At 40.3% G+C, this 15,328-nt stretch overlaps 1 protein-coding gene across 1 annotated transcript in view; it reads right to left on the bottom strand.

Moving 5' to 3' along the window:
• Positions 1-15,328, bottom strand: part of MLYCD (malonyl-CoA decarboxylase) — a 41,409-nt gene that overhangs the window by 15,535 nt on the left and 10,546 nt on the right. The window contains exons 2-4 of the mRNA XM_090061977.1: positions 10,946-11,058; positions 8,895-9,051; positions 8,426-8,575 (exon numbers count right to left, since the gene is read on the bottom strand). Coding sequence (XP_089918103.1) covers positions 8,426-8,575; positions 8,895-9,051; positions 10,946-11,058 — 420 coding nt within the window. The remainder of the gene's footprint in view (positions 1-8,425; positions 8,576-8,894; positions 9,052-10,945; positions 11,059-15,328) is intronic.

Below are 15,328 nucleotides of genomic sequence, written 5' to 3'. Positions count from 1 at the left end.
ACCACAAAAGCTGTTTTTAAGATGAAAATACTTTAATTTTGATTGCTTTAATTAAAAAAAGTTATTTTAACATAAATGCCACTTATACCCTGCTGAGTAAGCCTAACTCAATTGCTATATCTCAGTGAAATATTTTCAGGACAAAGTGTGCCACCTGAGAAAAACAGTCATAAAATGCTAATATCTATTAAATGGTAATGACTGGTTCACTAGCTTATGGATTTAGTGTCCACTCCTCCCAGGAAAGCCAACATACAGTTCATAGAAGTAGGGTCGGAAGGGACCTTGTAGATCTTCAAGTTCATGGAGTGCCTTCAGCATAACGGTTTTTAACCTATAGATTTGGTTTTCTTGCTAGTACAGTTGAATGAAGAGACCTTAGATATACTTTTCGCATCAAAGGCAGGAGAGGAGAGGGCAAACAAAATGATAACATTTTTGGTTTCCCCAAAGATAACTGTATAAGACCTCATATTTTCTTGATTTTAAAGAGTCAAAGAGCTCCCATTTATTAAAACTATAACCCAGCTGCAGTACAAGGTTGACCTAATGGCAGTACATCCCCTGTAGTACAGGGATGGCCTAAATATGGCCTAATTGTAGTTCTGCACTGTAATATGGTACAGAAGCTGCAGTCAAAAATTAGGACTTAATTATGTTAGATGTATGAACAAGCAAAAATTAAAGTCCCTGCCACTGACACATTCAATTAAGAAAAAAAGAGCAAGTGGGGTGGCACAAGGAGACCAAAAGATATTGAGCATAAAAAGTAAGAAATCCAATGGAACAAAATGGAAGTGACACAGTCTAAGCTATGTAAAACAAGTTTCTGGAAGCCAGGAAACTGCCTAACATGCATCATGTCAACTAATCCTACAAGCACCAGGATGTCCAGTGCTTCTCGTTCCAGCCATGTCCACTACTATAACAATTACAGAAACTCTGCTGCGTATTGGACCCTGGAAGGCAACTAGTTTTATTGATTAAATGCATTTGTCCCTGCTCTGAATAAAGTGACAAGTCTTAATGAGGTGCAATAACCAGGCACAAACTGCGTGCCACTCATTAAGTAACAATCTGTATGAGGTGCAAACAGCTGAGCCAGCACGCTTAGTCCTAAGTGGTGCCTTTAATATTGGTATCAATGGGTTGCAAATGGCTGGTCACCTGCACAATTTAATCAGCTATTCATGTCACCCCTGGGCATCTTAAGTGGCTTACACTGTACAGCAATGCACTGAAATATTACAGAGAACATTATGTGTCTATATGATGATTCATAAGACCCTTGTAGGGCTTTTCTTTTTAATATATTGATACCTGCTGTGCTGCAGTGTCCTGCAAAAATGCGACAATTCCCAGAATAGAAATTCCATCCTTTTATGGTTTAAATATGAAAATTTCATAGCCTTGATGAACATTTTGCAACTAATAAATGCTAGTGATTTGACTATTGAATGTACTTCAATTCTCAGGAGAATTCCCAGTTTCTGGACTATTTAAAAATAATCAACAAGCTGGACTATATAAAACCTGAAAGTAAATGAATAAGATGGCCATTTCTTCACTCCATGTTTTGCAACTCCTTCTTAAAGTCTGACTGTATGCATTAGATTTAGAGCAGTGGTTTGCATCCAGGGTGCCGCAGCGCCCCCCAATTCTGTGAAACTGTTAGGGGTGCCATAATGCAGGCACCGCCATGGTGGCATCAGCCAGGTAAAAAGTGCCAAAAGACTAACGCGCACACAATCAATAACCCTAAATCAAGCAGGAGAACAAGCTTGTACTGAAGTCCTTTCCCTGTCTGCCCCCACAACCCTCCTCCCAGAAACAGAGGCACAAGGGACAGTTCAAACTGCCCTGAACACCTGTTTCCGAGCGACACCATGCAGGGTTGGAACGGGAAAGGACTGAAGCACAAGCCAGCTCTCCTACCTGCTTTAGGCTAATCAGAGAGCTATAATGCAGGCAGAAGGGTATGCGTGCTCCAGCCCGCCCCCATCTTGCTGCACAGCAGGCACATACGGCACTTCTGCTTGGCTGCAGTGGTTGAGAGCCACTGAAGTAAGTTGAGGCAGCACATTTTAGACTGGAGGAAGCATGCAGTGCAACCAAGGCCCCCTCTACACATTGCAGGTATTGTGCACTTAAGTGGCTATCTGCGCAATTACCTGGAGACCAGGGGTCCACACGGGGCAGGGGGGAGAAGGGGGATTAAAAAAAATAAATACATAGAATCACCGTGAGGTGGCCTGCCAGCCCCAGGCATTTACCCATACCCCTGGGGCAGGGGGAATCAATCTGGTCCCAGGGGTGCATGGGGTGCCCCTACAGCTCCGAAAGCATGTCAGTGCACAGGACTAGGCTCCCCTTGCACCAGCAATAAGGCATAGTTGAATCAAATGCATTCTCCCACAACTGCACCTCCTGCTATGCACATGGCATGGCAGGAGGCATGATTGTGCTAACTGCACATTAGAACTCATCAGGCCTTTAGCTTCACATGCAGAGGGGGCCTTAAGGAGACGCATACAGCAATCAATCACAGGTCATTCAAAGAACTCTGTATTAACTTTCCAAACGGATAAATTAGCTCACTGTTTAAACAGGCAGAGCTATCCAAGGTCTTGATTTCTAGAGACACAGCATCCCAGATTCACTAAGAGTTTTCTTTTTTAAAATCTGGTCAGAGTCACTGTGGCAGTTTTCAGGAAAATAAAAGACTGCACAGTGTGTCTGCTTATAACTCTTCAAAGCAGCTCTGCTCCAACTGATTAAAAATCAGAAGCCTAGTCAGAGAGGAGACTCGTATAAGTGTAGCAAGGCAGGAGAGAGAATACTACTGGTTTAAAGTCAGGTGATTTCAATATACATTTTGGTCAGTCAGGCCCATCTTCCTCTTTCAAATGTGGGAAGGTTTTTCCTGGCCCCTTTAAGCCTCTTCTAAAACCCCTTCCCTAGGAAACACATGGAACACATTCACTGGTTCTCAACCAAGGATGCCATTTAGAAAAGCTGTGGAGGTGTGCCCCGACGCTAAAATAGCGGTGGGCAAAGTACAACATATCTGACCCACCTCTGCACTACTCTGCTATAGTGCAGACCTCCCCACCCATTCAATGCTGGGCCCACATGGGACAGGGTGCAATGCAGCGCACACGCACAGAAACCATCCTGCCTGCCTACCAGAGCCACTAGGCAGCGAGTCCGACTTTCCCGGTGTGGCATGGCAGCAGTGGATCATTGCAGTGGGCAGGACAGTTACTCAGCATGCTACATCACGCCCCGTCCCACGTGGACCCTGCTGCCAGCAGTCGTGGTGCCAGGACTGCACAGCACCAACAGAAAGCTGGGAGGAGGGGAGGGGATGAATACAGGGAGGTGGAGGAGTTTTAGCACTGTGCAGCACAGCTCAGCCCCAGCTGCAGCACAGCAGTGGCATGGGACACAGCTGGATAGGATCCACTGGCATCTTTCCACTTCCACCCTCAACCATTCGTCAAAACTCATTAAGTGGACCTCCAGCCCAAATAACTGCCCCCACAACACTTCAATAAGATGAAGAACCACTGTAAGTTGAACAGTGATAATGAAAACTTCATGGGAAAATACTTACTAATTGAGTTGCAATCATTAAAATCTCAGAAATGGAAAATAAAACCATTACAATGACCAAAAAATCCCAACTAAGAAACAGTCAATCTGAAAACACCAGACCAGAGAGAGAGAGAGGGGGGGGGGGGTGGTGTTTTTGTTTTAAACCAGGTGAATAGTTTAAGTCCAAATGCGACCTAAATCATCTAGTCTGACCTACTGCATGACAAGACCATTACATTTCACTCCTATAATCTTTAACTGGGCTGAAGTACTTGAGCTTAACTGAAGCACACTTTCCAAAAAGGTATCCTGTCTTGAAGTGAAGATAAAGAGATAAAAAATCCTTCGTTTCTCCTAGCAATGTTCAAGTCACTGTTGAAAATCTGTGTCTAATTCCTAATTTGAATTTGACTTCTACTTGCTGTTGTTGGTTCTTCTTCTGTCTTACTTTGCTAGATTAAAGTACACATCAGTTCCAGACTCTTAATGGTTTTCATTAAAGATCATGAACCAAAATCTTATTTTAATTTGGAAAAAGTGGGACTGAACTATCTTGAGAAGCAGAACATTTCTCTGCAATGCAACTAAAACAAATACAGCAAGATATGGCAACAGAAATGGTGAAGGATAACATCATACTGTGCTGTATTAACAGGACTGCTGCCAGCAGATCAAGGGAAATGATTCATCCCCTCTGTTCAGCACTGGTGATGCCACATCTGGAGTACTGTGTTCAGTTTTGAGCCCCCCACTAAAGAAAGGATGTTGATAAAGTGGAGAGAGTTCAATGGAGGGCAACAAAAATGGTGACGGAGTTGGGGCATATGACTGATAAGGAAAGGCTTAGGGAACTGGGCTTATTTAATCTGAAGAGAAAAGTGGGGGGATTTAATAGCAGCCTTCAACTACCTAAATGGTGGCTCGAAGAGGATGGGCTGTTCTCAGTCATGGCAGATGACAGAACAAGGAGCAATGGGCTCAAGCTGCAGCAAGGGGAGTTTAGGTTAGATATTATGAGGAAGAACTTTCTCACAGGGAGGGTAATAAGGCACTGGAACAGGATACCCAGAGAGGCGGTGGAGTTTCCATCCTTTGAGGTTTTTAAGACCCAGCTAGACAAAGCCTGAGCTGGGATGATATACTTGGGGCTGGTCCTGCTTGCAGCAGGGGGATGGACTAGATGTGACCTCCTGAGGTCCCTTCCAGCCCTCACTGTCTATAAAATACAAGCTCTCTGCTCCAAGCAGTCTTGGAGTGAGTACATTCCTAATGAGAAGGGAAGAGCTCAAATGGACCTATCATGTTTTATCATATTCAGCTAAAATAGCGTATAATGATGTAGTCTCACATACCGAGCCCAGTGGAGGTGTTGCAGCGGGTTGAGGGGCAGGCAGCCATAACAATAATTGTTTGTGAATCTGAAGTTTCACAAATTTAGCTATTCTCATTTCTTAACATCTTAAAAAGTATTTATGGCACTTGATGCAAGATGCCCAAAAGGACAACATACAAAGTTATGGTAGTTTATTATCACCTTCTTGTGGGTATGCATTGTTTTGTTACATGGCAGCTGTCAAAACTGTGCTCTTTCTTATAACACTGGAATTATGTAGGAGTTCCATGCATCTCCCTAATGTAATTTAATACTTTTCCTGGTAGTTTAGGTATACTGAAATATTTTAAGAGTATGCATATTATACTCCTAATATTGTCATAATATTTAAAGTACATTAGTCCCAAATGTATGTAAAACCATAATCAAAATAATCATGCATTTTCAAATAACACCGCATAGTAGAATGCAACATTTTAGTGACGGGCAAGAAGGTTGTTTTTCTTTTCCCTCGCCAACTAAAAACTACATGGAAGATTTTTAGTTTCCAATACTAACGGAGTTCTTTGTGCCAGAGGCAATAATATACGAGTAAAATGTCTTTAGAGGCCCTCAGCCAAAATTGATAAAGTGTTTCATAAAACCACAAGAATACTTCGACAAAAGAATTTTATATAATAAATTAAGGTACAACTGAAATCCAATTTTTACAGTACAGAGATCCCACAGCAGAGGAAAAATAAGCCATCACAGGTTTTACTGGTTCTTACACACAAGACTTGATTGACAGTATGTGTTTAGGTAGGGGAAGTATGTGTGACTCAAAAGTTTGGATTTTACACTTTTCACATAAGTGGTGCTTACCTGCTTAGTGTATGCTGAAATTCCAAGTAAACACAGATGCACAGATCTGCTGCATAAGTCATATTCTGGATGTTATGCTTAGGTCCTTAATTCCACTACTTTTCAACGCAATTTGGGGCGAACAATACATTGTCAATGAGGTTATTTTATAAGAGCAACTCAATTGTAAAGAAATCAGTCTTCAAGATAACTGCATGAATTTATTTAATATTTTCTTTCTGTCAGGAAACTAGGCGGATTGCACAACTTGATCTAAAAGTAGAGAAGCAGAATAAGAAAGCATGGTGGGAGGTTGCGGCGAGAAACGTTTTGGCTAAATACTGTAGTCAAGGGGAAAAAAACAACTTTAAATTATGTCATAGTAAAATCTGACTAATCGTACACAGTTTCTAACAACTGCTAAAATCTCAGATTGTGGAATAATTAATCTGAAGTCCAGTAGTCATCGCTGGCTATAAGCAGCAACCTTAATATGGCTTCAAGAGTTATTAACAATTAGTAAGTACAGTCAATCCATCTGTCTCATATACACTAGTTTGTCTTTTCAATGAAACACTTGTTCATTCCCACTGCTATGGAAAAGGGTACTACTTGTGACAAAATGCCAAAGTTTTGGATAATTTGATTTCTGCCATCACCAAAGATGCAAGACTGGGCTTTTTAAGAATCGCTGCATATTTTATACAGTAAAGTATTCCCTTTACTGACAGTGAAATGGAGCTTTCACCCATTTTGTAATAATAATAGGAGAAACAAGTTTACAAAGATACCTATACAATTGTAGAGCAGATCTAGCCAAACGCAAGCGTATGGTTGATTTAACATTTCTGGAATTCAATCTCCTTCACAATATCTATGACTAAACCATTTGTCTGAATGAGTATCACTTGCTGCCCCCTCCTGCCTAGAAATTTAGGCAGATCAACACATTGTCTTGCACATTTAAGCTGTTCTTCTTAAACAAGGTAGCAATGGTGGCCCTTATACTTTTAGGGCTGTCAGAGAAGATACAGCTGATTAAGAGAGTTTGTTTTTAGCACACTGCAAGCGAAGCAAAGTAGTGGAACTTAATTTAACACTTATTACATTCAGTTGTCTTTTTAAAGGTTTACCTCACGTACATACCCATCCAAAACCCAAAAATGGCAAACTCTGTAACAGGAAACCAGACTCTCCCAACAGAATCTGGGCAATTTCTGACGATAATGTGCGTCTTGCTGCAAGCCAGCATTCCTTAAATAGGTGCCCTATCAAGTGAACAGTACTTTTTAATTAACACATGGCATTGTTGAAAACTAAATATTTCTTACCCTTTCAGTCTTTTCACTCATTTTAGCTATATTACTTATAGTTCAAAGCAACTGTTAGTTATTACTCTTCTTTTTAAGCTTGTTAAGGTACAAAGTGACCCATGTAAAGTTCAATAGCTTGAGGGCGATGCATGCCTTTCTGATTAAAACAGTCAGAGCACTTATCATTTACATATATGTAAATTATTAACTTAAGAGTCAACATAGTGGTGCATATAAACATATGGACTAACATTTCCAAAACCTGTTAACACAAAACATATTCCTTTTCCCCCAAAAGTCCTGAATGGTCAGAGACAGATGCTCTCATTGCAATACAAAATTTCAGACATGTGCTCACATACATTCATAAATGATAGCCCACACCAATTACCACTGCCATTCTGTTTCTAATGATTTCTGCAATGATACACCATTTGGATTATTTGGGATCATGCTAGAGTGCTATTCAATTGTAATTAAAAGTAGGTTGGGAAATTTCAGTGTTAAGGGGAAAAGATTTCTATAAAAAGAGAAGAAGGATTTGTATTAAATTTTGATCAACTCTAATTAGAATAGACAAGTACCGCTCAATAGAGTGAAATGCCTGTAGCTGGTAAATATACTGACATAGATAACTTTGCCACTGCTATTATTTTAAAAGCTAGTACCTTACCATGAATCTAGATTTATTAATACTTCCATCCTCAGTTTGTACTATACAGACAAACTGCTATACACTAGTTATAAATTATGAAAGCTTCACAAATTTTAAACAGTTGAAGTTGAAAATCTTAAAGTCATTAATAAAAACATTTATAACAAGTTATGCCAAGTAATAACATTTACTGAAGTTATGCTGTTATCCACTATGAACACAAGTAGAGTGTGATATCTTATGAGCTTTATCTTCTTCTCTAGCCTTAATCTCATTATTAACAATCTCATTAGAATCTGACCCTTGAAAAGCTAATTTGTGTAAAATTTCAAACACAAAAGGGTATGTTGGAATATACATATATATCAACGGCAACACATACTTTAATGAGCTGAAAAAACTGAGTTCTGAAAAGAGAAATCCTATATAATTGGGACTGCTAAGAGTTATATTTTACTAAAAAGCAACTGGTATGAGTTGCAGCACCACAGGTCACTTTAAAAAAAAAAAAATCAGATGATCAAGAGGTCAACAGTTAACTCTAGTACTCATTTAGTTTATATGCAGAGAAAAAATGCACTCTGAATCTTTAAAGACCTCCAGACCAGTTCCACATTTTTGAACAGTGAGACACTGGAAACTGGAACGGAGGAGAACTAGCCAAGTGTCATTTGCCACACCTACCTGAAGTTCCTTAACAACTCGTTTGATGAGGTAATTTCCCAGCTCTACACCCTGCAGCCCCTGCTGAGTCAAACTGATTGAATAGAAAATTGCTGTAGTGATTTTGTTCATATCTTCTATTTCCGTATGTGAAACTTCTTTCACAATTGCCTGGGAAAATAAAGATTTTTTTAAAAAGTTACTAATGAAACCAAAAAATATACTTCATTTAGTTGCTTGTTAATTAATTAATGACAATCCTCTTTTCCCATTTTTTACTCAGAATCTACTGAAGCATACATCAAATATGTATGTATATTTAAGACAAAGGTCAACAGAGTTTCTTTAAACAATTGGGAAACAGTAGTACTGGGAATCAAACCGGGATTTTAAACAAAGATTTCTCAACCATTCTTAAATCAGCTTCTCTAACAGGCATATTTTGAAATGTGATCACTGAAATGTGTACTGAATATGCTGTTGACTGTACCTGGATGCTGCTGGATATTTCATCAGTCAGTGCTACATGCAAGACTATCAATGGGTCCCCAGGAATTGCACAGTGTGAAAAAAAGTAGCACCTTCTGTATGGCCCAACTCGACGCTTTATGTCAACCCAATTTCTAACAGGGTGAACAGCTTCAGCTCTGAATAGGATGTACAAGAAGACAGTCAGATTTTCATCTAAAAACAGAATTCTCCTGACATGCACTCTTAGCCCATGTTTCCCCTGCTGCCATTGGCAAAACTGAGTTCAACAGGGCAGATCAAAAGAGAACATGAAATTCCAGACTTAAACTATTACCTACTATATTGTGCAATATCCTTCTCTCACATATACTGTCTCTAACCTTGTTACATAAATTCACTACAAATTTGAAATAATAGTTTGTGCTTTCTGACTTATACAAGATATCTGATTTAGATCATTATGCCATTTATTCACTATGTGAGCATAGATATCTCATATCCCTCAGGCATAAGTTTCCCCATCTGTAAAATAGAGATAATATTTAAGCATCTTTGTAAGTGCTCTGAAAGCTTCAAAAATAATTGTATGAGGGTGAAGTGCTTGCTGGACAGGAATGCTGACCAAAACTCTTGGAGCTCGTCCTTAATAGTATTTACAAACCTCCCTACCTTCCAAACTCATCCCATTTTTAATACATTAATTTTAAGGACAATAATGTCACTTGCCTTTAAACAGAACCTAGACATTAGAGAAAGGAGCTTTGTAATTTATTACAAAAGTTTCATGGAGAAACAAGAATGTGAACTCTCATCTCAGTTTTAGTACTCCATACAACTCCTTCAGTTTTCATCAGTTACATGATGAACTCAAATTCTTAAACTGTACATAGCATAAACTTCTTCAGTCAAGTTTTAATCATTCCTTTTTATAATCTCTCGTTTCTTTTTCCCCTTGATATACACTATGGAAAACTTCAGTCTCAGAATTCTTATGCTGCAGTCTTTAGTTGAGAGGCTATGATTTTTATTAGTTATTTATTTTGCAAGCATGACCTCTATCACTGTTTTTCCTTCTTTGTGCCAAAAGGAATGGCAGAAGTTGCCTGCTACCCCAACTCTTTTCTTTAGAGCTTCAAGTGTCTTCAGAGCTTTCCATGAAGGTCACATATTGAAAAACTTCAACAGAACGCCAATTCATACTTTTTCCCACTGAATTGTTGTGAGTTGTGTATAGGACAGGAGAAACAGAAAACAGTTTTGACTATCGGGCCATTTATACAAGCTTCAACACGATTACAATTTCTATTCTATACTAAGCTCTGTGTATTTTATCTGACCACTGAGCACAATAGCTAAATTATAAAAATATTAACTACATACACTGTATTGGTAAACTACATTAACTACTCATTTGGTGGAGTTAAACCACTACCAAAGCTGACTGTATTCCTTTTTACAGGAAGAAACATTTCCCTTTGGTTCAAGTGTACTCATCTACAGTCTTTAAAGTATATTGAATATGGTCCTAGTCTGGATAGACTTAAAGGTTAGGACACTCTTTAGTACTTACACAATTCTGCTACAAAGAAAGAAGTCAACAGACATCCTTAAAGTTGTGATTTCTTCACCATACTTTGCAGTATATCACAAATAGACATTTCAGAAGTGTAGGGCAGGGGTCAGCAACCACTGACCACCACTTCCAACTCAGGCTGTGTCACAGGCCACAAATCTCTGCCCTCTACACAGCCCAAACTGCTTAAGTTTACCCTCACTGCCAGTCCCTGGACCCAGTGGCAATGGAGAGAAGCAAATTCTGCACCGGGGGTAAGCCCCAGTGTAAAAGCAGCAAGGAGGGGGGCACTGTGAAGAGGAAGGGCAGCATGGCACAGCTGCATGCCTTCAGTCCCCAATGCCACCTTGGAGCAGGCTGGACCTTTTTAGGCCAGATCCAACCACAGGCCACAGGTTGCCAAACCCTGGCACAGAGGATCTGCACAGCTGTCTCTCCAGACTGGCCAACTTAGTGTTCAGCTATATCAGTGAGCATCAATAATTGTCAGTACTTACTCACTAATCTTTTGAAGCACTTCACAAGGTGACTGCCAAGTGACTCGCTCCAAGTTTAGGAAACCTGTAGAGAACCATTCTGAAAGCATACTCTTCAGTACCCCATTCATTTCCTGCAATTAAGAGAAGAAAAATCAATTACTTTAAATAAACTGGATGTATCATAAAGATTGGGGTTTAAGCTACCTTGATTCTTTTGCAGATAGTATTTAAAAATCAATCAAAAAGCCACACACACACACACCCTTCCCTCATCCACAAATCCAAACCAAAACTACTGTCATATTGAAAACGTAAGAACATTGCTGGATCTGTCTGAGGAACAGATTGCAAAATTCATAGATGTCATAGACATTAGGGCTGGAAGGGACCTTGCAAGGTCATTGGGTCCAGCCCACTGCCCCAGGGTTAGGACATCAGCTAGGGTCAAAGGATCCCAGCAAGATATAGGCATCCAAATGTTTCTTAAGAGTCCAGAGTAGGTGCTTGCAACACCTCTGGGGGGAGTCTATTCCAGGCCTTGGGGGCTCAGACAGGAAGGAAGTTTCTCCTCATGTCCAGCCTAAAACGGTCTTGGAGGAATTTGTGGCCACTGGACCTTGTCACCCCTTGGGATGCTCTAGTGAACAGTTGTTCCCCCAGATCCTGATACACACCCTTTATGTATTATAAGCTGCTGCCAAGTCACCCCTGTGCCTTTGCTTCTCCAGGCTGAAGAGTCCCATGGCTCTCAGCCTCTCTTCATAGGCCTGTTCTCCTGTTCTCTGATCATGCACGTGGCTCCCCTCCGGACTTTTATGGTAAAAACTGCACAAGCTCAAAGTAATAGAAAAACTTCTCACACTATATCTCAAAGAAGGATGTTAAAGATCCATCCCACAGAGCCCCTCATCCAGCCCCAGTGCTGCCCCTGGGTCAAGAGTTGACTCATGTACAGTGTGCTGCACCAGCCCCGCGCACTGGACCTAGGATATATGCTGCACACGGCACCCACCCCAGCCGGTCCGGGACATGCACTACACATGGCACCTGCCCAAGACACATGCTGTCTGTGGCACCCGCTACAGGACTCAAGCTGCACACAGCACTCCTCCTGGCTGCTCCAGGGTGGAACTACGTGCAGTGCGTGTCCCAGACCGGCTGGAATGGACACCGTACGCAGGCTGTGTCCTGGACCAGCCATGCACGAGAGCCATGTACAACGCAGTCCCAGGCTGTCTGGTCCAGAGCAAGAGCTACATGTGCTGGACCTAGCATGGAAGAGAAAGCAGTGGGGTGTGGGCTTGATCTAGCCACCCACCATTCATCTGGCCCATGGGGCAAGAAAATTTTGATATCCTTGGTCTAAAATGATAAAAAAGTGTCAACAAGAAACTGCACACTCTTTATGGTAAAAGATATGTTAATGAAACAAAACCACCGAAAGAGTTCAGCGGAAAAAGGACAGACCGGAACAGCATTTGAATGATCTCTTAATGCTGAAAAACTGAATCTCAAATCATGCATTTCCTTGGATGCATGCATCCACTTGGATGCCAAGATTTTCTGATTGAAATAAGGGCCTGATAATAGTCCCACATAACGTTCTGGACCTAGATCTCTGCTTAACGCCGAGCAATTCACCAAGGAAAATACAGTACACCCTGTGTTTAGCATTCAGCTTGGTTGTCAGTAATAGTTCTTAACAGTACACACAAAGTGAACTTAAAAACGTATCCTGAAGGCTTATCACTTATGTGTAGACCACAGCACATGAAACAGAATGTTAAGGCTGCTCTAGCTCAAAGTGCCCCTAGCAAGCTTTCCTACAACACATCATCTTCCGTCACTCTGGCAAAGTGCAGGACATCAAACAAAAGATGTAAACCCTGGAATAGGCTGTGCTCTCGCACACAGCTTACATAAAATTTAAGAGAAATCATCTGCCTAAATCTGAAACTTTAAGTGAAAAGGCAGCATAAAAGCATGAAATTTAGAAAAGGGGTTCAAAGCTTTGTGGCAGTATGTCGCAAATATAACTGTTGTCCGTAATACCCTATTTTCTTGCACACAAATACACACTTTTTACCCAAAAGTCAGATGTGCATAGTAAGCAGAGAAGCTGTTTTCTTCACTAGCCTGGAGACTGGGCACGACATGCAGCTGCCAAGATGACAACCCCTACTTGTCTCAGACTCAGCAAGCTGAAGGGACAGAGTCCCATATTAACCCTCTCACAGCCGCAGCTATTGACTAACCACTATGGTTTGCGCCGGAAGCAGCATGTAAGCTGCTGGCAGGATCCTGATGAGGCCTGTGATGCAGAAGCAACACTTCACAGGCACTTTACATAAAGAAGTACTTGCAGTAGTTGCAAAGGTCTGGGTCCTATCTTTGACAGAGTATGTCTCCTGGGAACAGTCTCCAGGAAGTGTGGTATCCCAAAAACCAGTCTGGGGAAGGCAATAGGGTCTTTCTGTCACACACTCCTGGGATGCCATGCTTCCTGGACACTCCCGTTTCCAAGAGGACTAACTAACTATCTCGGCACAGTCTGAAAAAATCTTCTTGCTCCCCTGCTTTCTGCCTTCCAAAAATCAAGGTGAATGGTTTATTTGAGGGCATGTCGTATGTGATAAAACACGGGGATTTCAGGGAGATGCACTGCAGTACAGTAATAGCGCTTAAGTGTTGTCAGCTGTTTTATTGAAGATTTACAAATCTAGAATTATTTCTACACCAAAGTAATTATTTTCAACCCTAAACAAAGTACAGATCTTCTAAGCAGGGGTCCTGGTTTTCTCCGATTCAAAAAAACCCACCCAATTTTGAGTTAAAAGAGTGGCCCCAAATCCTCCACATTTTTCTGTGATTTAAAGAAAACACCACTAATAAATAATTTATAGATACACACACATATACATCTATCTATATCTATTAAAAAAACCAATTAATACAGTGTGTATCGTTATCAAATATCATATGGTTTCATTTTAATTGTGGGGTTATTTTTGTTTTTAAACCGGAAAGTGAGGATTTTTTTAAAACTCAGAAAAAAACAGAACCCCTGCTTCTAAACAATGTGTTTCTGTGAGATGCTGTTGGCAATTCCTTTTTATGCTAGTCTATATTATACCAAAAATTCAAATTCCTTATTTGAAAAAGGAAAAAAAAGTTCAACAAATTACTGACCACCTGGCCATGGTTTTAGGCTTATGTGACACTGCCATTCCTAGAGCATTCTCCAATTAATAAGCAGTAGCTTGGTTCATCAACTTCATGTTGAATAGTCTGTACATTTACCTAATATACAAACACAGATAATTCCCCATTGTGTCCTCATTCACTATAATTTTTAGAACAATTAAAAAAAACTTTTCCAAAGCATTGATATGGTCCAAGGACCATCCTAACAAAGTTTAAGAATTTTCTACAGTGCCCTAACGAAGATAAGAGTGAAAGTGTTTTTAAGAGGCACACATCAAAGGAAAATTCCATGGCCAAGGTAATTGCTACAAGTAATCCAAAAATGAAAATTGTTCTTATCACTTGAAGCATGTTTTACCCTTTAAAAACACCATGCTAAAATAACTCTAGAATTTGCAATTCCAGATTGCCTGTAGCCAATTAAAATCAGATTATTTCAATCTATACTAATCTACCTCAATTTTTAATTAAATTAGTTCTTCCTGAAAAACTCCTACAGCCAAGTTGGCGATAATGACATGATAATGGAGTTTGCAAGGTAAATCCATCCCCAAATGTTGGCTTTTCTCCAAACCCAGGTACAGACTTAAATCAAGTTTGCCACATTCCCTTTATATGTAAAAGTTTAATAGATATGAGTCTCCACTTACCACCTCCTCCCTTCCTCCTAACCACAACTTTTGATGTTCGCTAATTTGCATTACCCAGATACATCAGCTCTTCAAGTTGATAGGTTTCAGGTAAAATATAACTAAGCAAAAATAAAGATCAGTTTTAGTCATTGAACAAATCTTCCCCTTCCTCTCAAAAGCAAGTATCCCACTTCATTTTCCACCTACTGCTTCAGTGAGACCCTAGCTCAAATGAAGTCTTAGTTTGAAAGGCACATATTTACTGATACTACCTAATCCTTGCCAGGAGTATGAAAAGGCCACACATCATTTTCCCACGTAGCAGGGGAAAAATTATGTGAAAAACTCCACGTAGAAGGGGGGGAAAAAAAAGAATCGGATAATTTTGCCAGAAGTCAACCTTTCTGTTTTGCATAGGTCAGTTCCAGCTCTGCTAGCCTTCCCTGTCAGTCGAAATTTTCTATTTCAGATTTAACAGCATTAGTCAGATGTGTTAACCTTCTGGCACTATAACAGAGCTGGTAGTTTCCCGTTGATTATGCTTCCATCCATACAAATCTTTATC

Source organism: Crocodylus siamensis, chromosome 9, assembly GCF_052110815.1.
Source record: "Crocodylus siamensis isolate JL-2025a chromosome 9, ASM5211081v1, whole genome shotgun sequence".
In the NCBI taxonomy this organism is placed as follows: Eukaryota; Metazoa; Chordata; order Crocodylia; family Crocodylidae; genus Crocodylus; species Crocodylus siamensis.
This window is presented reverse-complemented; position numbering and strand designations above follow the sequence as displayed.